General features: G+C 45.3%; 1 protein-coding gene across 1 annotated transcript in view; it reads right to left on the bottom strand.

Moving 5' to 3' along the window:
- The window catches only part of IMPA2 (inositol monophosphatase 2), a 183,730-nt gene that overhangs the window by 36,036 nt on the left and 124,325 nt on the right, over nucleotides 1-23,369 (bottom strand). Inside the window, exon 6 of the mRNA XM_078650515.1 lies at nucleotides 12,054-12,162. Within this exon, the coding sequence (XP_078506641.1) occupies nucleotides 12,054-12,162 (109 nt within the window). The remainder of the gene's footprint in view (nucleotides 1-12,053; nucleotides 12,163-23,369) is intronic.

Genomic DNA, 23,369 nt, shown 5'->3' with positions numbered 1-23,369 from the left:
GTGCAGTGGTTTACAGTAGACTGGCGTAGAGTACAAGTGGCTTAGATTAGAGTGGTGCAGAGTAGAGTGGTGTAGCGTACAGTGGCGTAGAGCTCAGTGGAGTAGAGTTCAGTGACAGAGAGTGCAGCGTTACAGAGTAGACCATTATAGAGTGAAGTGGTTCTAGTAGAGTGGTGCACAATGCAGTGGCGTGGCGTGCTTCGGTTTTGAGTAAAGTGGTGTAGAGTGCATTGTCAGAGTGCAGTGATGCAGAGTAGAGTGCAGAGGTGCTGATTACATTGGTTTAGAGTGCAGTGGCAAAGAGAGCACTGGCATAGAGTAGAGTGGTGCAGAGCAGTGGCCTAGAGTACAGTAGTTCAGCGAATCAGAGTGGCAGAGTGTAGTGACGTTGAGAACAGTGGTGTGGAGTGACGCAGCGTGAAGTGGCATAGAGTGCAGTGGTGCAGTCGAGTGGCATTGAGGTCAGTGGCAGTAAGTGCAGTCTTACAGAGTAGAGTGCAGTGGCCCACAGTAGAGTGACGCAGAGTAGAATGGCGCAGGAAGCAGTGGCATAGAGTACTGTCATGCAGAGTAGAACAGAGTGGCGTTGAGTGCAGTGACAGAGCGCAATGGTGTAGAGTGGTTTAGCCTGCAGTGGTGTAGCATGTAGTGGCGTAAAGTGTTGCAGAGTAGAGTACAGTGGTGTAGAATGCAGTGGTGAAGAGTAGTTGGAGTAGAGTGCATTGGATTAGAGTACAGTTGCATGGAGGGCAGTGGCGTAGAGTGGTGCATCAAAGAGTACAGCGATGTAGAATTCAATTGCAGTGAGTGCAGTGTTGCAGAGTTGACTGTGGTAGAGTGCAGTGGTGTATAGTAGAGTGGTGTAGAGTATATTGGCCTGGAGTGCAGTGGCGTAGAGTGGTGCAGTGTAGAGTGGAGTAGACAGCAGTGGTGTAGAGTACAGTGTTGCAGAGTGGCACAGAGTGCAGTGACGTAGACAACAATGGCATAGAATACTATGGCATAGAGTGCAGTGGCGTAAAGTGTTACAGAGTAGAGTGTGGTGGCACAGAGCGTAGTGGTGCAGAGTTAATTGGCGTAGAGTGGAGTGTAGAGTGCATTGGTTTTGAGTAAAGTGGTGTAGAGTGCATTGGTGTAGAGTGCAAGGACAGAGTAGAGAGGCATAGAGTAGACTGAAGGAGAGTGGAATGCAGCAGCGTAGAATAGATTGTTTCACAGTAGAGTGTAGTGTCGTAGCGTGGAGTGGTACAGGGTAGAGTAGAGTGGTGCAGAGAAGACGTGCATAGAGTAGAGTGGCATAGAGTGCAGTGGTGCAGAACCGATTATAGTGGCGTGGAGTAATGCAGAGTGTAGTGGTGTGGAGTGCAGTTGAGTGGAGCAGATTAGAGTGCAATGGCATATAGTGTAGTAGAGTAGACTGGCGTAGAATATGGTGAAAGAGCACAATGGTATAGAGTAGCGTAGGGTTAAATGGAGTAGAGTGCAGGGAAGCAGAGTAGAGTGGCATTGATTTCAGTTGCAGAGACTGCAGTCTTGCAGAGTATAGTGTAGTGGCACAGAGAGCAGTGGGGTAGAGTACAGTGACACAGAGTTGAACAGACTGGTGTATAATGCAGTGACAAGGAGCACAATGGTGTACAGAGGCTTAGAGTGCAGTGGGATAGAGGGTTGCAGAGTAGAGTGGCGTGCAGTGGTGCAGAGTAGAACAGCATGGAGTTCAGTGGTGGAGAGTGCAGTCTTGCAGAATAGAGTGCAGTGGCATAGAGTGCAGTGAGACAGTCGAGTGGGGAAGAGAGCAATGGCATAGAGTACCGTTATGCAGAGTAGAACGGAGTGGTGTAGAGTGCAGTGACAAAGCGCAATGGTTTAGAGTGGCTTAGCATGTAGTGGAACAGAGTGTTGCAGAGTAGAGCATAGTGGTGTATAGTGCAGTGGTGCAGAGTAGCTGAAGAAGAGTACAGTGGTGTAGAAGGGTAGTGGCACAGAGTGTGGCAGAGCTGACTGGCATAGAGTACAGTGGTGCAGAATGCACTGGTTTTGAGTAGAGTGGTGTAGAGTGAATTGGTGTAGAGTGCAGTGATACTTAGTAGTGTGGAGTGGCTCAGCGTAGCATGAAGTGGTGTAGAGTGCAGTGTTCAAAGCGTTGAGTTCAGTGGCAGAGAGTGCAGTTATGCAGAGTAGAGTGCAGTGGCATAGAGGAGAGTGTCGCAGAGAGCAGTGGCATTAAGTACAGTGATGCAGAGAAGAACGGAGATTAGGAGCACAATGGTGCAGAGTGGCATATCGTGCAGTGGCATAGGGTCTTGCAGAGTAGAGTATAGTGGCGTAGAGTGCAGTAGTGCAGAGTAGATGGCGGAAAGTGCATTGGTGTTGAGTATGTGGTTTAGAGGAGGGTGGTGTAGAGGGCAGTGGCTTAGCGTAAAGTGGCGTCGAGTGGTGCAGCTTAGAGTTCAGTGGCGAAGAGTTCAGTGGCAGTGCAGTGTTACAGAGTAGACTGTTGTAAAGTGCAGCAGTGTATAGTAGAGTGGTACAGAGTGCATTGCCATGGAGTGCAGTGGCATAGAGTGGTGCAGAGTAGTGTAGAGAGCAGTGGCATAGAGTACAATGGTGTGGAGTAGAATAGAGTGGCATAGAGTACAGTGACGTGGGGTGTCATGGCGTAGAGTGCATTGGTTTTGAGTAAAGTAGTGTAGGGTGCATTGGCGTAAAATGCAGAAATGCGGATTGGAGTGTCTCAGAGTGGTGCTCGGTGCAGTGGAGCAGAGTGCAGTGGCGCAGAGCAGAGTGGTTCAGAGAGTGTTGGCATATAGTACAGTAGTGCAGAGTAGAATAGAGTAGCGCAGAGTGCACTAACGTAACGCGCAATGGTGTTGAGTGGTGTGGCGTTCAGTGTAGTAAAGTGTAGGGGTGCAGAGTTCAGTGGCATTGAGTTCAGTGGCAGACAGTGCAGTCTTGCAGAGTAGATTGCAGTGGCACAGAGTAGGGTGGTGCAGAGTAGAGTGGCGAAGAGAGCAATGGCATGAGTACCATTATGTAGAGTAGAACAGAGTGATGTAGAGTGCAGTGACAGAGTGAAATGGTGTAGAGTGGCTTAGTATGCAGTGGCACAGAGTGTTGCAGAGTAGAGTATAGTGGTGTACAGTGCAGTAGTACAGAGTAGTTGGAGTAGAGTGCAGTGGTGTAGAGGGTAGCTGCATAGAGTGTTGCAGAGTAGAGTATAGTGGTGTACAGTGCAGTAGTACAGAGTAGTTGGAGTAGAGTGCAGTGGTGTAGAGGGTAGCTGCATAGAGTGTTGCAGAGTTAATTAGAGTTGAGTGCAGTGGTGTTGAATGCACTGGGTTTGAGTAAAGTGGTATAGAGTGCACTGGCATAGAGTGCAGTGAAGCAGAGTAGAGTAGAGTGGCTCAGAGTAGAGTGGAGTGGCACAGAGTAGAGTGGTGCTGAGTGCAATGAAGTTGTGTGCAATGGCACTGAGTGCAGTGGCATAGAGTAGATTGTGTCAGAGTGGAGTGGTGAATGGTAGAGTACAATGGCGTAGAGTAGAGTGGCAAAGACCGTAGAGTAGTTCAAGTTCAAATAACTTTATTCGATTGTTAACATAACAATCATAAAAGCACAAGTTAATAAACATACAATTAAAAAAATACAGTTGATCCATTACATTTATGACACGAGAGATTATATAGACAATATATGACACTAATAACAGGCAGAATATACACTTTAAGAATATAAATAGTTATAGCAGGGATAAAAAGTTAACATTGTACCTAACAACAGCAGCATGATTAACCCTCCATACTTTTCCTGAGTGTAATTGCTAATTTCAAGAAGCTGCATACATGTAAAGTGCAGTCACAATTCAGGAGTTGAAGGTAATAAAGTGCTGGTTTAATCTGTGCAAATTTCAGCTCCATAAGGCGTGGTTTTAAATAGAGCTTCCGGGGTTATATACAATATGGGCAAATGAATAAAAAGTGCGCCAGATCTTGCGGAGACTTTCCGTCGCAGCCGCAAGTTGGCAACACTTGACCTCGATGGGCCCCACTCGGTACTGCCAGTAGAAGATGAAGCAGATCAAAACGGAACCTTGTTAATAGATAACGTTCGTAGCCAGTCATAGGCCAAGATAGATATGGTTCCATTTGTAGACAGGTTTTGAGTAGTGCGTGTTTCCCAACACTGTCTTTCTGTAACTCGGCCTCTTCACGGGCTAAGTACCTGGTTGACATAAAAGTATTTTTCACAGAGGCAACATCCGATTTGGTAATAGAGTCTGGTGTTACAAACAAGTCAGGCCGTCCTATTTCAGTGAAGCAATAGCTGATGTACTTCAGCCACGGGACCTTAAACCTACCCTCCCATGTTAGGGCTTCTTTTAATATATCATGAGTAAGGGGTATGTTTTTATTGAGCCAACAGTTCAGCCAACACAGCAGGGGATTAGCTGTTATTCTGTCACTTAGGTAGGACACCCCTAACTCCTTATGTACCGAGAAATTTCCTGTTCCCCTTGGCAGCATCAGTATCTGTTTCAGGAAGTTATTTTCTACAACCTCCAGGTCTCGCGTCCGGCTATACCCCCAAAGTTCGCTTCCGTAGCAAGCAACGGCGATACTCTTTGCCTGGTACAATTTAAGCAAAGCAACCACAGGGCTGTTGCCAATTTTTCTTGCAAAATGGAGTATAGCCGCGTTGACGCGAGTTACCTCACCCTTCTTCTTCAAAATAGCTGGGCCCCAGGATAATTGGTGATCAAAAAGAACCCCAAGGTATGAGAAGGTTCTGGTGGTTGGAATTTTTTCCCCATTTATGTTGAAATGATTTAATTTTCGTGACCCCAGGCCTATTTTCATAACGTAGGACTTAGAGTTATTAATACTTGAGCCTCGAGACTCCATAAAATCGAAAAAAGAATCTAAAAGTGTCTGGAGGCCAATTGCTGTCCTTGAAATAAGGACAGCATCGTCCGCGTAAAGCAGAACTGGAACGCCTTTCCGTCCTACATAGGGGTAATCTACTCCAGTTTTTAACAAATATTCTTCTAACTCGTTGATATACAAGTTAAAAAGAAATGGAGCTAGGATACACCCCTGTCGAACACCCCGATTTATTCTGATATCCCCCGTCACTTTCAGATCTTGGGTGTATCGAACATTAGCTCTTGTGTCGGAGTGCAGGTCAGCCAGTAAATTAATTAAATTCTGCTCTACTCCCATTTTTGACAGGGTGTCCCATAGCTTACATCTGTCCACGCAATCAAATGCGGACGATAGGTCCATAAAAGCCAAGTGGACTGTTCCCTGCCGGGCCATGGTATATTTACCTATAATTAAATACAGGTTCAGGCACTGGGTGACTGTCGAGTGACCAGGTCTGAAACCATATTGTATTGGGGATATAACATTATTCTCATTTGCCCAAACAGTTAATCTGTTCAAGATTACACCCCCTACCACTTTGGCTACAGAATTAATTAAAGATATTGGCCTGTAGCATGACGGACTCCTGCGATCACCTTTTTTAAACACGGGCACTATAGTCGATACACCCCACGACTTTGGGCATCCAAAGACCGCGGCTGCATTTACTACAGCAGTAAGGACAGGGGCCCATAATGAGATACAAGATTTAAAAAGGTCCGGTGGCAAGCCATCCGGGCCAGGAGCCTTATTACTAGTTAACCCTTGGATGCCCTTCTCTACTTCATTGACTGAAAAGCACAGAAAATTCTCCATAGGAGACAAGGGGCCGTATTCTGCCTGCTGCTCGTTACTATTAAAAATTGCGCTAAAATGAGTAACCCAATCCTTCTCTGGGATGTTTGTGCCAAGTGCAACGTCACTAGGATCGTCAAACAGGGGTTTGTTGATAATTTCCCAGAATTTACTGCTGTTGCCCAATACTGATGGGTCAAGCAGAGACTCCCAGATACGCACCTTAATTTCTTTTTTTCTATTTGAGAGTGAGGTCTTATAGGCCAATCGCAAAATTTTGATTTGACCTGGATCTCTGGGTTTGATTTTTAGTGCTTTTCTCAGGTCTCTACTTGCCTTAGAGCAGGAGTGGTCAAACCATTTAGGGGTACTTCTGGTATGTCCTTTCGTTGGGGCTGTTAACATAGATCCAACTGTTGTCACCACATCCTCAAAGACAGCTAGTATTTGCTCTGGGGGTGTGACTAATGACACACAAACAGCAAGTTCCTCACCACATGACCTATTGATTTCGGTATACAGGTTTTCACAATTTACCGTTGACCATTTCAGTCAGCGTTTACCATTTATACATTTCAAGGTTCCCCAGTCTTCACAGTTCATTCGCCGTTCAAAGACTCCACCACCCAATCTAATATTTATAGGGTTATGATCACTATAGATGTTGGATAGAATGGAGAAACTGGAAGCCTGGTTGGCGAGATCAGCAGATAAAAATATGTGGTCTATAAAACACCCATGACCTGAGCCTTTAAATGTAGTGATATCAAAAACCTTGGACTCCGACACCATAGACATAGCTACAGTTAGGTTGTTCTCATTCAACAAGTCATTAAGACAGGTTCCACGTTTTGAGTGATCAAAATGAAAGCCATTCACGCTATTACAGCCCAAAGATCCCATGGGGGTAACTCCTGGATTACCACACGGGTGAACATTGAAATCACCTGCAATCAGTAAGTTTTGTGACAGAATGCCTTCTCCCTCTCTCAACATCTCATTCAGAGGCAGTATGTTACATTCCCCTTGACTATTTATGGCGTTATAGAAATTAATTAAAGTCAGGGCATGTTTACCTCTCCTTAATTCCAGCACTTGAATGTTCCGATTTTCATGATAACGATTGCTTACTTGGCAGGTAAGAGCCAGGTTGATAAAAATAGCCAGGCCCCCCTTTGATCTTCCACTAGATGAGGGAGCTGCTGGCTTCAGAAAGCTTTGGTATCCCTCAATGAAAGCATTATTATCTTCCATCCATGTCTCTTGGAGGCATACAACTGCGAATTTCTTAACAAAAGCCAACCAAGCAGGATCACACAATTTATCAGCCAAACCCGCTATATTCCATGAGACTAAACTCGCGTTACAAACATCAGCCCGTTTTATACCAATGATAGATTTTATGGTTATAGATTCTGATGACAATCGGGTAAGTTGTTCTGCATGAGTGTCTCCCTGAGTTTCCACTATGGAGGGGTTGGGTTCTGCATGGATTGGAGGAGGGCTAAAAGCCCTGAGCAGATCATGTGTTATGCTAGTATGCTCGTGTGGTGTGGGGCTATTCATTAAGAAATCTAAATCTGGTTCTACCTGTCGATTGTTATCTAATTCGACGGCTGGAGAGGGAACAGTTGCTGCATGTATGGTCCTAATTTCCACCTGTACCAAATTGCTTTGTATATGACCTGTGTGTGATAGTGTGGTCGGAGCAACATTTAGTCAATCAACCCCCTCCAGACCACTCTGTTCATACAAAAGCGTCAAACCTGTTTGAAATAGGTACGTTATAATGGAGTTAGGATATGTTAGGTGAGAGTAATCACGATGCTGATGCATCTCGTGTGAGGCCTCCCGTCTCTCCTGATAAAAAACTGGGTGATTAGCTTGTCTAGTCTCCCACGATAAATCCCTCCCATACTGTCTTTGATCTCCTACAGGGTACTGCCCACGAGTCCTTGGAGTTGCCCCACCATGATATTGGTTAAAGTTATCATGATTATTCACCTGCTCTATTGTAGAGTATGGATACACATTACCTAGGCTATGATCACTTGAGGGGTAAAAGTAGCTTAAATCCATAGTACGGATCAGACTGCTAATCGGGCCATCATTCCAGCTAATAATATGCCTTACCACACGATTGTCCTTGAAGTTGACAACAATGTAATCACCCTCCGTGGATTTAAATCTATGACCCACCCAGTCGACCCTCCTAACATTTGTTATTTTACCACTTATATGAGGGGGGATTGGTCTATGAGAGGTTAGCCAATGGCTCACTTTATTTTTCAAATCCCCATAACTCTCTACCTTACCATCTTCTAGTTGTGGTACTCCAATCATTACTATGGTGTATGAGTGGGATTCGGGGGGGGGGAGATTAATATGAGTGAGTTTTTTTGGTTGTTTCAGCTTTGGTATTTGCGCTAATCGTGCGTTTGTAACTGTATTTTGTGTTGGTAATGGCCTTTGAGGCTCAACCCGATCATCAGGTGGATCAGGGGATGAGCCTTCCGCAGCCCATTCACTCTCCTCATTTCCAGTTATGGGACTGTCTGAGACACTTGGCAAAATTGGGGCTAATGCCATTTGGATATTTACACTTGCATGCGGAATTGCGATGTTATGATCTTTAACACCCACGGAGGGGGTGGATAACGGACCAGGGCTATCACTATGAGTATTTTTCTTATCTCGTGTCTTTTTAGCATTAGATTGCTTATAGATACTTGTAACCTGCAAGGGACTAGCCTTTGGTATAGCTACATTAAGAATTTTTAATATGCTCATAGAGTCATCACTTTGGGACTTTTCAAGCTTCGCTAAAGTTTGCTCTATACTAGAAATTTTTTCACTTATAGGCTGCAAAAGGGACCTGACTAAATGTTCCAGGTCTGTGAGGAATGAGTTATCTGGTGTGCTTGCCTTTTCAATCTGACTTGTCTGATCGGTAAGAGTCTCAGTGTGCTGTAAATGTACTTCATTAGGTGCTGATAATACACCCTGGCTAGATGACATTACAGTCAGATTGGATATTTTGTTGGTTGATTTAGCCAATCTAAAATTTGCCCAAACATCCTTTGCTGATGGTTTATGATTACCTAGGGGTCGATATGCTTTCCTCACTATTGATTTAGTTTTTTTCCTGTGCCGTAGCTTCGTCTTTTTTGGGGAAGATGGTTTGTCTACTACTATTTTATTTGTTAGGGATGAACTTCCAGCAAGTTCGTCCCCTGGCCTTGGAGAGTTTGGTAACGTAGCTCCTAAAAGGGACGAGTGCAAGTTTTCCCCTGAATTAAAGATTAGCACAGGACTACCTTCTATACTATTTAGTGGTATAGGGGAGGCTGATAATGCATTTTTCTACTACTTTGGCCACCAGGCAGCCCAGTAAAGGATTGTAATAAAAGTGACTCTTCTGAGTTAATGGAGGAATCTACAGTATTATCATTAGCGGTAGTATGCAAAGAAAGATTGGGAAAACACATATTAGATGTCACAGAAAGACGCCTCTCCGTGTTTTGTATGGCATCTGCTACTATGCCAATAGTCTTTTGTAGCATTAAGTCTATGGCTGTGATAGTCGGTAGAGGTGTAGATGGTACAGTCTTGTTTCTAGTCGACGATCTTGTGGCCACAGGAGTCTTTCTGGCTTTAGGCAACATGTGAGAAGTATCCATAGTGAAGCAATAATGCGCAAAATTCTTGATTTAAACTTAACTTAACAGATGTATCAGCACTTACGAATAGTACTTGAGCAGATTATTGCGCAGTTGCCTCATGCTGTGATCCAGAAAAATGGTGTTAAAAGGGGGGTGGCCCGTCCCGTCTCCTTCTGTCCCCTGAGGGCCACAGAGGGCCCGCCCTTTGCCCGGGCTTAGCCCCGGGCACTCCCGCGCGATCCCGCGACGCGGGGGTGACGCGGTCTTTATGCGCCGCCTGGCGCGATGTCGAATGCGTCTCCCGCCGCAAGGCCAGACGGGAAACGTGGTCCTGTGCCCCCCTCCACTCGGCGGCCGCTGTTTGTTGGTAATTGCGGCAGCGGGAGGGGGACGGGAACAGCCAGGCGCCGGAGTCCTCGGGGTGCAGTGAAATCAAGGTAGGCGATGCAGACTTCTTCTGCAGATTACTTGGCCAGGATAGCAGGATTCCTCAGCAATTATTTTTACAGCGTCACCCGCTCCGCCGGGGTGACGCGGTCTTTATGCGCCGCCTGGCGCGATGTCGAATGCGTCTCCCGCCGCAAGACCTGACGGGAAACGTGGTCCTGTGCCCCCCTCCACTCGGCGGCCGCTGTTTGTTGGTAATTGCGGCAGCGGGAGGGGGACGGGAACAGCCAGGCGCCGGAGTCCTCGGGGTGCGGTGAAATCAAGGTAGGCGATGCAGACTTCTTCTGCAGATTACGTGGCCAGGATAGCAGGATTCCTCAGCAATTATTTTTACAGCGTCACCCGCTCCGCCGGGGTGACGCGGTCTTTATGCGCCGCCTGGCGCGATGTCGAATGCGTCTCCCGCCGCAAGGCCTGACGGGAAACGTGGTCCTGTGCCCCCCTCCACTCGGCGGCCGCTGTTTGTTGGTAATTGTGGCAGCGGGAGGGGGACGGGAACAGCCAGGCGCCGGAGTCCTCGGGGTGCGGTGAAATCAAGGTAGGCGATGCAGACTTCTTCTGCAGATTACGTGGCCAGGATAGCAGGATTCCTCAGCAATTATTTTTACAGAGTCACCCGCTCCGCCGGGGTGACGCGGTCTTTATGCGCCGCCTGGCGCGATGTCGAATGCGTCTCCCGCCGCAAGGCCTGACGGGAAACGTGGTCCTGTGCCCCCCTCCACTCGGCGGCCGCTGTTTGTTGGTAATTGTGGCAGCGGGAGGGGGACGGGAACAGCCAGGCGCCGGAGTCCTCGGAGTGCGGTGAAATCAAGGTAGGCGATGCAGACTTCTTCTGCAGATTACGTGGCCAGGATAGCAGGATTCCTCAGCAATTATTTTTACAGCGTCACCGTAGAGTAGATTAGAGTGGCATTGAGTGGAGTGGCATAGAGTGCACTGGCATGGAGTAGAGTGGTACAGAGCAGAGTGCATTGCTGTAGAGTGCAATGGCATAGGGTGCAGTTTTGCAGAGTGGGGTAGAGTGCATTGGCATAGAGTAGAGTGGTGCAGAGTAGCGAGGCGCTGGGTGAAGTGGCGTAGTGTGGAGTGATGCAGAATAACTGTAGTGGTGTGGAGAGGTGCACAGTAGGGTGGAGTGGGGTAAAATGAAGTATGCATGGTGTGATGGCTCACTACCATTACAGACAACACATTTTCAACTTAAAGGACCATTCTATTTGCACAGACACACAGTTTTACTGATACAAAGTATACAGCACACAAACAATATTGTGTGGAAATGGCATCACCTAGTGAATTGATTTGTTTCGATCATATTGAAATATTTGATCCACCACCCTTCAGAATTTCCCAAAAATGTGCTTCATTTGTGCATTTCTAATCTGAACTATCCTGAAATATCTGCACAGTTAATTTTCAGACATTTACATTTCGTTGTGTGCTAGAAAAAAAAAACATCGTACAGCCTTCCTCAAACACTCCTCCGGTAGCCACCATGACTGCCACATAAATCCTCTCAACTTGAAGTCAAGGAAAGAAAAGTAAAGGCCACACTACCCGGATCACATAGGCTGACCTTTGACCTCAGCCTTTGAATGCACAGGAAATGTGAAAATATAATAATAATATTAAAGTTCTATTTACAGAAATCCAGTACTGGTGGAAAAATACAGTATACAGGGTTTAGGCAAGGGACAGGACGAAATCAAGCGTGACAGCCTAAAATAAGTACAGCCGGCAAATAGAAAGCAAGCACATGTGGGTTACAAACCACAAAGGCAATGGTAAGCAATGGGTGAAATGCATTCCAAAGGAAGCTTTCTCAATGTCCCCAAGATGTAATTAGCAAACTAGACAGCTGCGTTGTCTTGAAGGCTTTGACCTAAAATGGGAGAATTGTGTGATTCACCTTGAAATTTCCAGAAAAAAACACTCTCCCGTCAGTGATTCTTAGCTCACTTAGATACCTTCTAAATACCCTCAAATGACCCTCAACCTGTCTAGAGTCACTTCAAGTCAGAGTTACACTCCTCTGCTGGCTCTTAGTGACCCACAGCCCACCCTTACACCCCAGAAGTCTCTCTGAAAACCCTCAACTGCACCCTCAGAGATGCTCAACAGGAACTTCGCACCATCAGACTCGACCAGCTGGCTTCAGACATTCCAGTACATGCTTCCTAAACCATAACCTAACAGTTCTTTCAAAGGAACTTGCCCAACGTCTTACCCGTGAGCTTGGCATTTCAGCAACCGCTCCATATTGCCTAGAAATAGTTTCAGAGTGGCAGGATCTCGCTTTGTTCCAATCTCTGTTAATATCAAGGCTTTGGAGATATCTGCAGGTAAACACAAGGGGATATCCAATTAAAACATGGCCATGGCTCATGAATTTGTACATCCTTATCTTAAGCCTTACACAGAGTGCTTCGTAAGCACCTTAATGATCCCATCACAAAAGTCTTTTATTGAAAATTGACACAATTCACTTGAACAGAAACACATTGGAAGTTAAAGAACCACCACTTCTGAACAGGACTGTGAACTATAAAGGACAAAAAAAAATTCAAAACGTCAGTTTCCAATGTAGATCTGGAAAGACCAGATTTATGCCAGATTGTCAGATTAACCACAGACTATACAAATGGATTGTATTTACATTAATCATTTTGAAATGTACCTAATGTGGATATCCTACAAATGTGGCATGGATCCAGGACTCCAGGACCCAAGTTGGACATCCCTGCATTAAAGGTTCAGAAATAAAAATGACTTATCTGTAAGTGTAATTTTCAGGATTGAAATCTTTCATAGACTCACATGCTTGAATCATGCTAGTCATCGAGCTGGGAGACCCATGGTAATCCCTAAAAGCAATTTAATGGTAGTGAATTGAAATTGCTAAAACAGAATATTTAGTAGCCTGCTCACATCATTTGAAAAGAACCAAACTTCAACCAGTCAGACACAATCAGCTTGATGACCAGATTCTGAAAGGCTACCTTTCCTCAGATTTCTTACTGTACTGGTGTTAAATTAATATTATTTTTGATGATCTTCTGAAGGGGAGGTGGGAAGGTCATATGTGAATCTATGAAATATACCAATGCTGGAGAACTACACTTACAAATACGTTTTTAATTATCCATAATTGGATCTTTCAAAGAGTCACATACTTGATTTAGATGAGATAGCAGTACCATGAAAGCAAAATATTAAACAAGCGGATGGAGGAAATGCAATAGAGATGGCTCGCTTTATATAAAAAGATTATGTAGAACCGCCTGTCTAACTGCATTTTCTATCTGTACTGTAGACTCAAGTCAATAGCGCTAAGTGAATATGCGTGTTTTTATATGTTGCTGCAGGACAGATTTCATTGAAGGATACTCCTGGAAACAAACTTGCAGAGGTTGGCTCACCTCTGGTGGAGTGTGTGGAGACATTTGCTTGTAACTGTTGGAATGAAAATGTTTTAGTCTAGTTATCCATGCACTGTATGTCTTAAGTTAGCATTCCCGGCACCATTTTTTATTCAGCTGCCATTTTGAGCCATGTCCGAAACTAATTTTTGACGCTCCTATGCTTGTCCCGGCAAAAAGCAGCTGCAATAGTTTTCATTTCTCCAAGGTTGAGCTTCGCTGTACTAAGAAATACAATGTCTTTGTCAGCAAATACCTTTCCCACTAGATAGGCCTGCTCCCATCCTTGGAGCGGAATGTGCAAGCAGAGTGACCTTGGTGCTGAGATAGCATGTGCCCGGTCTCAGGATCGAAATTCATCCTTCTGTATCTCCTTTGTTCATCCGCTACCAACTGGAAATTTACAGTCAGGGCATGTTTTTATTGATTCTGAAACTGTACATAATGTATCATCATGCTTGCTAAAGTCAGTCCCTCTGCAGCAATCCAAGGAGGCTGGTCAGACCGGACTCCGCTAGAGTGGGCCTGAATAAAATATATTTAGTTAGTATTCTCTACTGTCTAACCGACTCTTCATTTGTGTGGAAGGCTGAGAGATAGTAGCGAGTGACCCGGGTCACCCTAATCAGGTCACTTCCTTCAGTTGGCACCCGAACAGGTACCCCATCGGGTGACCCATCCTCTCCCGCGGACGGGTGGGGAGGTCGGGCCGCGTCGGGTCAGACTGGCGGACCAGGGATCCCTGCATGAGAAAGTCCTGAACTTGCAACTGCCCCGTCTGTCTGACCGCTCGGTGCCTCACCCAGCGATCATCCAACTGGGGTCCTAAATGGCAAAACCCTTGGTTCTGACCGTTTGGTCCCAAGAGTCGGCAGTGGAGAATACATTTGTTTGACCTGTGTGCACCAGTTGAGTTTGTTTTGGTTCTTTGTGGAAATGGTACCATTTTGGTTTGTCTTTGGTACGGTCTGAGGACCGATTTTGAATTGTTTTTGGTACGGTCTGAGGATCGCTTTGGATACATAGTGTCCTGAGCATTACGTTAGGCAACATAACGAATTTGGCCTACTTTCGAAAATGCCTTGTTTAAGTCGCTTCTAGGTTTCTTGTTGTCGTCGTTGTTCTGCTGATGCTCGACTGGAAGAAAGTCAGCCAGCGCCTCTGGAAGGTACTCTGATTTTTGACATGTATGTAAAGCATGGCATTGGCCCTATTATGTTTAGTACGTTATGGCACAAATATACTAGGGACAATGCCAAGTTGCGGTGGCCGTTGATGGGCACTTTTGATTAAAATGTGTTTCCTACAGGAGAAATTGTTTGCGAAAAAGAGTAGGCAGTAGATGTTTGATTCCCTCAGAACATGGCAAAAGGAGGCTAATCAGAGGCGCACAGCAGAGAAAGAGGCCAAGAAGGGGAGAATGCAGACATTGACTCAGAAGGCTGTAGTGCATGATAGAGAGAAGCAGGATAGGAATTGAACGTGAGGATAGGAGGTTTTGACGGAATATTGATAAATCTTATGTAGCTCGGGAGGAAAATGATGCTTTTGTTGAAGAATTGTTCGATGCTCGACACCCACCCCCCATATGCCCCGCAGAGGGTATATCCCGTTCTTCCCTCACAGGCCCAGCTTCCCGGTTCTTCTGCTTCTGCTGTCACTGCTTCAGCTACTGTTGCTCAGTCAGCCTTGGCCACGGCACCTCCTGTCCTTCCTTTGTCTTCGCCGTCTGTGGCAACTACGACTCTCAGCATTACTACAACACCTATTGCTTCGGTATCCCTTTCGCAAGCTCTTACACCCACGACTCAGCCAGCAACGACGTTAATGCCCACTACCTCTGTTGACACTCCCACTGTTTTCCTCCATTCCCCGACATTGCAGAGTATTGGGACACCAGTGCGCGGCCCGAAGATAAAGACTGGACGAAATTCAAGGACTGATTAGAGTGAACGCTGATACGATCTGACGTGGGGTCGGCTGAAAAACAAGTAGTAGCTGATCAGACTGCGCAGTGGGCCCAGAATCCCATTTATGGTGTGGAGGATGTCTGGAATGTGATGAAAAATGATGAGCCTTTTGTGCAGCAGCATGCCCGTAAACACATGTTGGCTACTTTGATTGGACTTTGGGAACAGTGCTTGAATGAGGCAGCACCCCAGGTTATCTAAGATATTAAGGATCATATCTACATAGCTAATATGGCCCCTAGTCAGGTTTTTGGTAATGTTGCGACATTGGTTGCTTATCGGAGTAGGTTGCTTGAGAAGAGCCCGAAGATGGTGTCTCAGTTTCCGATGAGGGAGGTCCACCCAGTATATCTCCCTGAAATACCAGAGCAATGGGATCAGAATTATGTTGTTACTAGTCCAGGGATAGCAGTCCGTTTCCAAGAACAGTGGGTTTATACCCCATGGAAAAGGAGCGAAGCCTTGTCCCTTAAGACTCAGTTACCTGACTCTAGGAAAATCCTACTGCATGTTATAAAGAATTTACTGAGGCTGCTTCATCGACCGTGATGACGCTTGCAAATATCGAAATGTTCTTTGGCTAGTTGGTGCCCATTGATATTTGGAGGCAGCTACATACACCGGATCATATTACGGAATTGGATGGTACGGTACATGGGATCAGATTAAAGGATGGGACCAGGAGAGGAAGCCTGGTGAGAAGCCGAAGGCAGAGATACTTGCTTTGCCTGTCCGAATTATCACATATATGCAATCTCTTATTTCACCCTGAAAGATTGATTGGGACTAGCTATCGGCTTGTCACCAGAAGAAAGATGAGTGTGTGTCTGATTTTTTCACCCAGTTTGAAAGTGAGTTTCTGGATTATAGTGGACAGGACTTGTTGATTGAAGGTGGTGGGCATTTGTTTGTTCGTAGATTTGTTTCGAATTTGCTCCCCGAGATTGCAACATGATTAAAGACTTCCGAGAGTACCTGGTCCACATCTTCTCCTTCTGTTATCCTGAATATGGTGCAGTATTATGATCACAGGGAAAATGAGGAGAAGGTGGAGAAAAAGCATAAAGATTTGAAAGCAAAGGTGTTGTTGCAACAGGCTTCTCGATGGAATGAAGAGGAGCTGGTGGTATGGCCCGGCAGCTACTCCATACTGGCAGGAACACTACGCCTGTAGGACCAAACCAGTGTGCATACTGCAAGGAGGAGGGACATTGGCGTAGCGGGTGTCCGGTGCTTTTGCAAAAGGTGGCGGTCCCAAGAGGACGGGGTTCTCGTGGACGGGGTCGTGGAGATGGTGGCCAGGACAGGGCTCAGACAGCTGAGACATCGCAGGGTCCTACTGATCAGAACTACTTGGATGACTCACGGGGCAATCAGTACTACCATGATGACTATGATACGGATGAGGTGACCAGGGTGTCTTACAGCTTGGAAAGCCAGGGACAGAGCGAGAGACCAGTTTTGATACCTGTAGACCAAAGAGGTCCGTACGTTAGTGCATGGTTCGACTGAGGAGTTTTTGACGGATACATGTGCGACAAACAGTTCTATTTCTCGTTCCTTGGTCCCTGGGGCGACTCTGGCCATAATAATGTTTTGGTAGGTTTCTCTGATGCAAAGGTTGTTAGCCCCATTTCCAAACCTCTTGTGTTGACTCTTGGTCCTTTCACTGTGGATTTGCAATTCTTACTGATGTCCAATTGTGGAGAGAATTTGATGGGTTTGGATCTATTGAAGGGACTGCATGCCACAATTTATTGCTCCCCAGAGGGTGCTTACATGACAGTGGGTCCGAATGTTGTGTGCGCTACGCAGTGCCTGTCTAAAGATGCGCCTCTCCCCGTTGAATATTAAGATGTGCCACCCAAACTGAGGGCAACAGTCAACACAGATGTGGGTTTGTTGCAGATATCACCTGTTTCGATTTGTGTCAAGGAAGGTGCTGTTTTACCCTGTATTCCCCAGTATAAGATACCGCAGGCAGGTGAGTGAGCCTTGATTACAATAGTGCACAATTGGATTGAGAAAGGAGTGGTTGAGGAGACGACTGCTAATGTTTGTAATAGTCCTATTCTTCCCATTCTCAAACGGTCACCTTCAGTCCCTCTGAGTATCACGAAGATGTTTATCGCTCTGTGATTGATTTGGGTGAAGTTAACAAAATAGTGATTCCCCAGTTTCCAGTGGTCCCTGATATTATGACTCCATGGGCGAGTATTCCTTCTCCTGCTAAATTCTTTTCTGTCATGGACTTGAAAAATGGCTTTTTCAGCATCCCAAGTCATCCTGACAGCAGGTATGTTCGGGTTCATCCTAGCTGGTAGGAGCTTTAGATACTGTTGTGCTCCTCAAGGCTATACAGAGAGTTCAAGTATCTATAGTCAGGCATTGAAAAGTCAGTTGAATTCTTTGTCGCTTCCACGAGTAATGTATTACTTCAATATGTTGACGACCTGCTAATCGACTTGGACACAGAACAGGGCTGCAGAGATACGATTAAACTGTTGCTCCACTTCGCTGACCATGGTTAAAAGGTATCCCTTTCCAAATTCCAGTATTGTCGATAGGAGGTCACCTATTTAGGTCACCTACTGTCGAAGGAGGATAGGAGATTGACCCCTGAGCGCATCAGTACCATTGTGAAAATGCCTGTTCTGCAAACTCAGAAGGATGAACGCGCTTTCATAGGTATCACTTCCTATTGCAGGCAGTGGATACCATGATACTCACGGCTTGTTGATCCCTTGCTTGCACTAACACTAAAAAATGTGCATGAGCCCCTGACTTGGACGCCAGAGTGTCAGCAGTCTTTTGAGCAATTGAAAACTGCGCTTTGCTCGGCTCCAGTGCTTGGTACCCCGAGCGATGCCAAATGCTTTGTGTTGTATGTCCATGAGCTGAGTAGTTACGCGCTTTCTGTTTTAACACAAAAAATTAGGGGATAAGCTACGACAGTGTGCTTATTTGTATGCTGTGCTTGACGCTGTCGCTCGAGCCCTCCCAAGCTGTCTGAGAGCGGTCGCGGCCATCTCAATATGACAAACGGCTGAACTCGTGCTTGATACTGACCTCACAGTTATGGTACCCCATGCTGTGGATACACTTTTGAATAAGACGAAGACGCAGCACCTCACCAGTGCACGTCTGACCGGTTACGAGTCAACGCTCTTTCAAAAGCACATTACGATCAAATGCTGAGCCACTCTGAATCCAGCCACGATACTACCCCTCCCTTCTGAGGATGAGGAGATAGACGTTCATGATTGTATCTTCCGAACGGAAGAGGAGACGAAAGGACTGGTAGACCTGGCGGATGATCCCTTTTCTGACCCCCTAGGGGAACTATACGTCGACGGCTCTTGTTTCAAATGACCAGATGGCACCGCCACTGTGGGATATGCAATCACTACGCTGAGCACGGTAGTTGAGACTTTGCGAGTTCCATATCAGTCCGCCCAAGCAGCTGAGTTAGGTGCCCTAATTCGAGCCTGTGAGCTGAGCGAGGGACTGGTTGTTAATATTTATACTGACAGCCAGTACGCCTTTGGGGGTCGCCCATAATTTCAGGCTGCTCTGGGCAGAGAGAGGGTTGCTTTCTTCCCATGGGGCACACAATCAGCATGGTCCTCTCATATATAAGCTTCTGTCAGCCCTGACGCTCCCTAAGAAACTGGCCATTGTGATGTGCAGCGCTCACAAGGTTACTAACAAGGTGGGTGAGGGGAATGCTTTTGCAGATCAGACAGCTAAGGAGTCAGCCCACACTAAGATGAAAAGAATGTCTGTAGCAGGACCAGCCAGAAGGGTGCCTGAGTTCTCCATGTTTGAGGATACACTCGAGAATGTTAAAGAAATACAGAGTGAGGTCACGGTGGAGGAATTAGCGGTGTGGCAAGAGAGAACAGCACATTTGAATAATGATGGATGTTGGGTGGATAAGTCAGGGAAGCGGAGATGGATGTTGCCAGATGCATATGTTCTTCCTGTAGTGACAATGGCCCATTGCCCATGTCACATCAGTGCTAAGGGTATTTGCAAGTTGTTAGACCTGGTATGGCAGAATGACAATATCTCCAAGACAGCTGCCCATTTGGTAAAATACTGCATAGTGTGCATGAAGCACAATCCTGGCAAGGGTACCCCTACACCATCCGTTAATTTGGCACCCCCCACTTTCCGGTTTGAGGTCCTCCAGATGGATTTTATCAAAATGGATTGGGTCAATAATTTGAAGTATGTGTTGTTGGTCGTTTGTGCATTCAGTAAATGGGTCAGGCCTACCCTACTAAGGAAAATACAGCCATTGCGACTGCAAAGATACTTCTAAAGGAGTTCTTTCCTCGCTTCGGCTTGCCCCATTTGATCTGGAGTGATAACGGAAGTCATTTTAATGCCAAGGTTATCCAGCTAGTTTGCGAGGGACTACATATCCGACTGACATTCCATGCTGCAAATCATTCCCAGTCAGCAGGTTTGGTGAGAAGTACAACGGTACTCTCAAAATGAAATTGGCAAAGATTCAGGAGACCACAGGGTTGCAGTGGCCAGATGCTTTACCATTAGCCCTTTTGTCCACAAGAACAACAGCACATTCTAGGACAGGATTGTCACCTTACTAGGTTGTGTTCGGGGGCCCGGTGAATGTCTGGGGCGCCCCACGACCTCGTGAATTTTCTGAGATTGAGTATTCTTTCCTGATTGATTAGCCTCACCAGTTAACTGGAAATCTGCGTTCTATTCACCAACAGATCAGGGACACACTTCCTGCAGTACCTGAGGGACCTGGACAAGATATTTGGCCTGGGGACTGGGTCCTCATTAAGAACTTCCAGCGGAAAAGAAGCCTGGAGCCTCGGTGGAGGGGGTCGGAACAGGTCCTCCTTTCCACACGCACAGCTGTGAAGGTCTCTGTCCGACAGAATATCCAGCAAGCAAAAGATTGCTTTGATTATGCATGTCCACTTTGTAGATGCATTAAAAGCTAAAATGAGCTGGTCTGATTTTCTGAAGCTGCTTGTTCTGTCTATATATAATCTAAGGCATTGTTTCACATCCAGAGTGTGTATCCCTCTTTCTTCCGCAATGGTAAGGTATTTAAAAAATGTTCTAAGAATTACAGGTTAATTCAGGTGAAAATCTAAAGGAATTTTAGGAATGCAACGAGGATTTGTTCTCAGACTGACCCAGTCATCAAGTAATTATAAAGATGTTTCTTTTATTGTAAGCTTGAATCTCACTAACTCTTCTAGCAGAGGTTAAAGCTAGGAGTGCTGTCTTCCAGGAGAGAAATTTTAAATCCGATTTTGATTGGCTCAAATGGGCTCTTACTAAATTGGGAGGGTACTGGTGGAAGTTTGGTTGGAGGAAAAGCTCTAAAAAGCCCTTCCATGGAATTCTTTGGTAATCTTAGCTGACCACAGTGTTGGGTGAATTTGAGCTCTTCTGTATCTAGCTATAGCTGCTAAGAGTGAACAAGACCTGACCGAGACAAAAGTAGTAGGTATGGTAGAATTTGGTGCAGTTCTGAAGATATTGGATGAAAGTTCTCTTGGGTGCACCATACAGGCAAGCCTTTTCCATTTCGCTGTGTAAGATTTTTTGTGGAAACAGCTCTTGCTGAATTCTCTTTACAATCTTTAGTGATTTTTTTATTTTGTATTTTTTTTTATTGGCAGAATAATAAAGACAAACATATAGTGCAAGGTACAAATTAAATACAGGCACAATATAAACAACGAACAGACCATTAGGTATAGCTTGATCATCGCCTATCAAGGGCAACATACACATTTCGTATTAAGTATGCAAAAAACATGAATAGGGGAGTCGCAAATCAGATAGCATCAATGTAAAGGCACAATAAACATACACTCGTGAACAAAAGACAGATTAATTGTCTACTTCCGTCTCCATGAGGTCCGGTGTATCAGTACCTGATGCTTGCACCCAATTCACAAAGGGGCCCCAAATGCCCTTTGGCCTAGAGGCGACAGGCATTAACTCCCAAAAAGCTGTAAGCTGCTCTTGACAAAATGTGACATCAATAACCCAATCTTTAAGCAAAGGAGGGCGTGGTCTGCCACATGTCATGGCAATCCTACGTTTAGCTAATAATAGCAACATGGCTAACAACCTACGCACACCCACAGGAGCCTACATAGCCCAATATTCCACTTAGTGACGTGGGTTGGATAGGTATCATAAGTATATCACTTATGCTTTGAATATGTCTGACCACTATGCTGCTATCTGTGGGCAACTCCAGGACATATGTAAAAAAAGTTGCCTGATCCGAGTTGCACTTCCAGCACTCTGCAGTAGGTTTGAGTCCCATACGATACAACTGTAGAGGTGTTCTATAATATTGGTTAACTGCTTCGCCGCAGCGCACATTTCATTCCATTCCATGTGGTGCGGGCGAATTTCACGCGTGCGCAGATCGGACGGCCCCTGGCTGTCCAACACACACGCCCAACGTGGCGTGGGACGGCCCCCGGCCGTCGGACGCATGGAAGTGGTTAAGGAATTTAAAGTGAATTTACCTAAGTTTGTAATTTGGGGATAGGTGTTCCAGCTGCGTGCAGCAGAAGTTCCGTTCTTCTTCTGTTATATATGGGTGTACCTCAGTGTTCCATTGCTCCCTGTATTTCGGGGTAATTGCTGAATGGTGTGTATGCATAGAAGTGTAAAATCTGGTAATGAGTTTTAACATTTAGTGATCTTTAAACATTGAAACAAACTCATTTTGCTCAAAGAGCCATGTTGACAATGCTAGAGAAGATGTTTCTGGGTGAAGTACTTGGCCGTTGCTGAGAGGCAGGAGATACTGCTGGCAATTCTATCTGTGGCTGTTCTGATAGGAGAAGAAGCTCTGTGTACCAATACTGTCTTGGCCACCATGGAGCTAACAGAATTATTCTGCATGGTCCTTTCCTCCTCTTGCATAGTACTCTTGGGATAAGGGCTACTGGAGGAAAAGATTTGATGTGATTTTTGTAAAGCGCCAATGATTTCCCAGAGGCGTCGTGGCGCTACCTATGACTGAAGGGATAGAGGAGAATTTGTATGCTTTCCATAATAAACAACTCTAAGGCCCAGAGTGAAAAGCCAGATCTTTAAGTCCTTCCTGAACTTAAGCAAAGAGGTTGCATTTTTTAGTTCCCTGGGAAGGAGCTTCCAGTATAGCGCCATGCACCGCATCAGGCTCCTGCATCCCCAGGTGCCTCATCTATGAGGGGGAACAATCAGTTCTCGAGCCTACCTAGAACAGAGAGTCCTAATTGGAAGAAACCATCTGAGCCTATCTCTCAGGTACCTCGGCCCTGCAGGGCCTTATAGGCTGTAGAGTGTTACTTAAAGATTATACGTGTTCTCACTGGCAGCCAGTAAAGACTGCTGTTGGCTCAGGAGACTGAACCATGTCTAGGGATCTTCTGCCACATTTTGCAGTCTGCAACCTTCCCAAGCATTTCTTAGGCAGGTTAGAATAAAGCCTGCTGCAGTAGTCTGTTTTTATAATAACTAATACAACTGAAAGAGCTCCCTCTTGACCTATAAATACTTTTATCACGGGAGTTACCTCTCAAACACAGGGCATACACCAACAATGTCTACGCAAAATGTGAATTTTTACTCATTTTATTTCATTTTTCTGTAAAAAAGCCTTTTTTTCATTATATCATATTTTTCAAATGCAACAGTTCTAAAAATATACATTATTCAAACAAAACTCCAAGGGAAATTTTTTGACACAATGGAGCTATAAATATGTGACCTTGATTATTCAAATTCATGTAAAAAAACAAAATCAATTAAATGTCATTAGATTTAAAAGGAAGGGGATTGGTCCTTTTAAATCTAATGACTTTGGTCACTAATTGGACAACAGATTCAACGTTATAGGATACTTTATGGTTGCTTTTGTGATGGGATGTATGTTTAGGAAGTATGTATGAGTATGTGTGTATCGCTCTTTACCTGGTTGTGCACATTTAATTGATTTTGGTTTTTTACATGAATTTGAATAATCAAGGTTACATATTTATAGCTCCATTGTGTCAAAAAATTTCCCTTGGAGTTTTGTTTGAATAATGTATATTTTTATAACTGTTGCATTTGAAAAATATGATATAATGAAAAAAAAAGGCTTTTTTA

Source organism: Lissotriton helveticus, chromosome 7 (genome assembly GCF_964261635.1).
Source record: "Lissotriton helveticus chromosome 7, aLisHel1.1, whole genome shotgun sequence".
In the NCBI taxonomy this organism is placed as follows: domain Eukaryota; kingdom Metazoa; phylum Chordata; class Amphibia; order Caudata; family Salamandridae; genus Lissotriton; species Lissotriton helveticus.
This window is presented reverse-complemented; position numbering and strand designations above follow the sequence as displayed.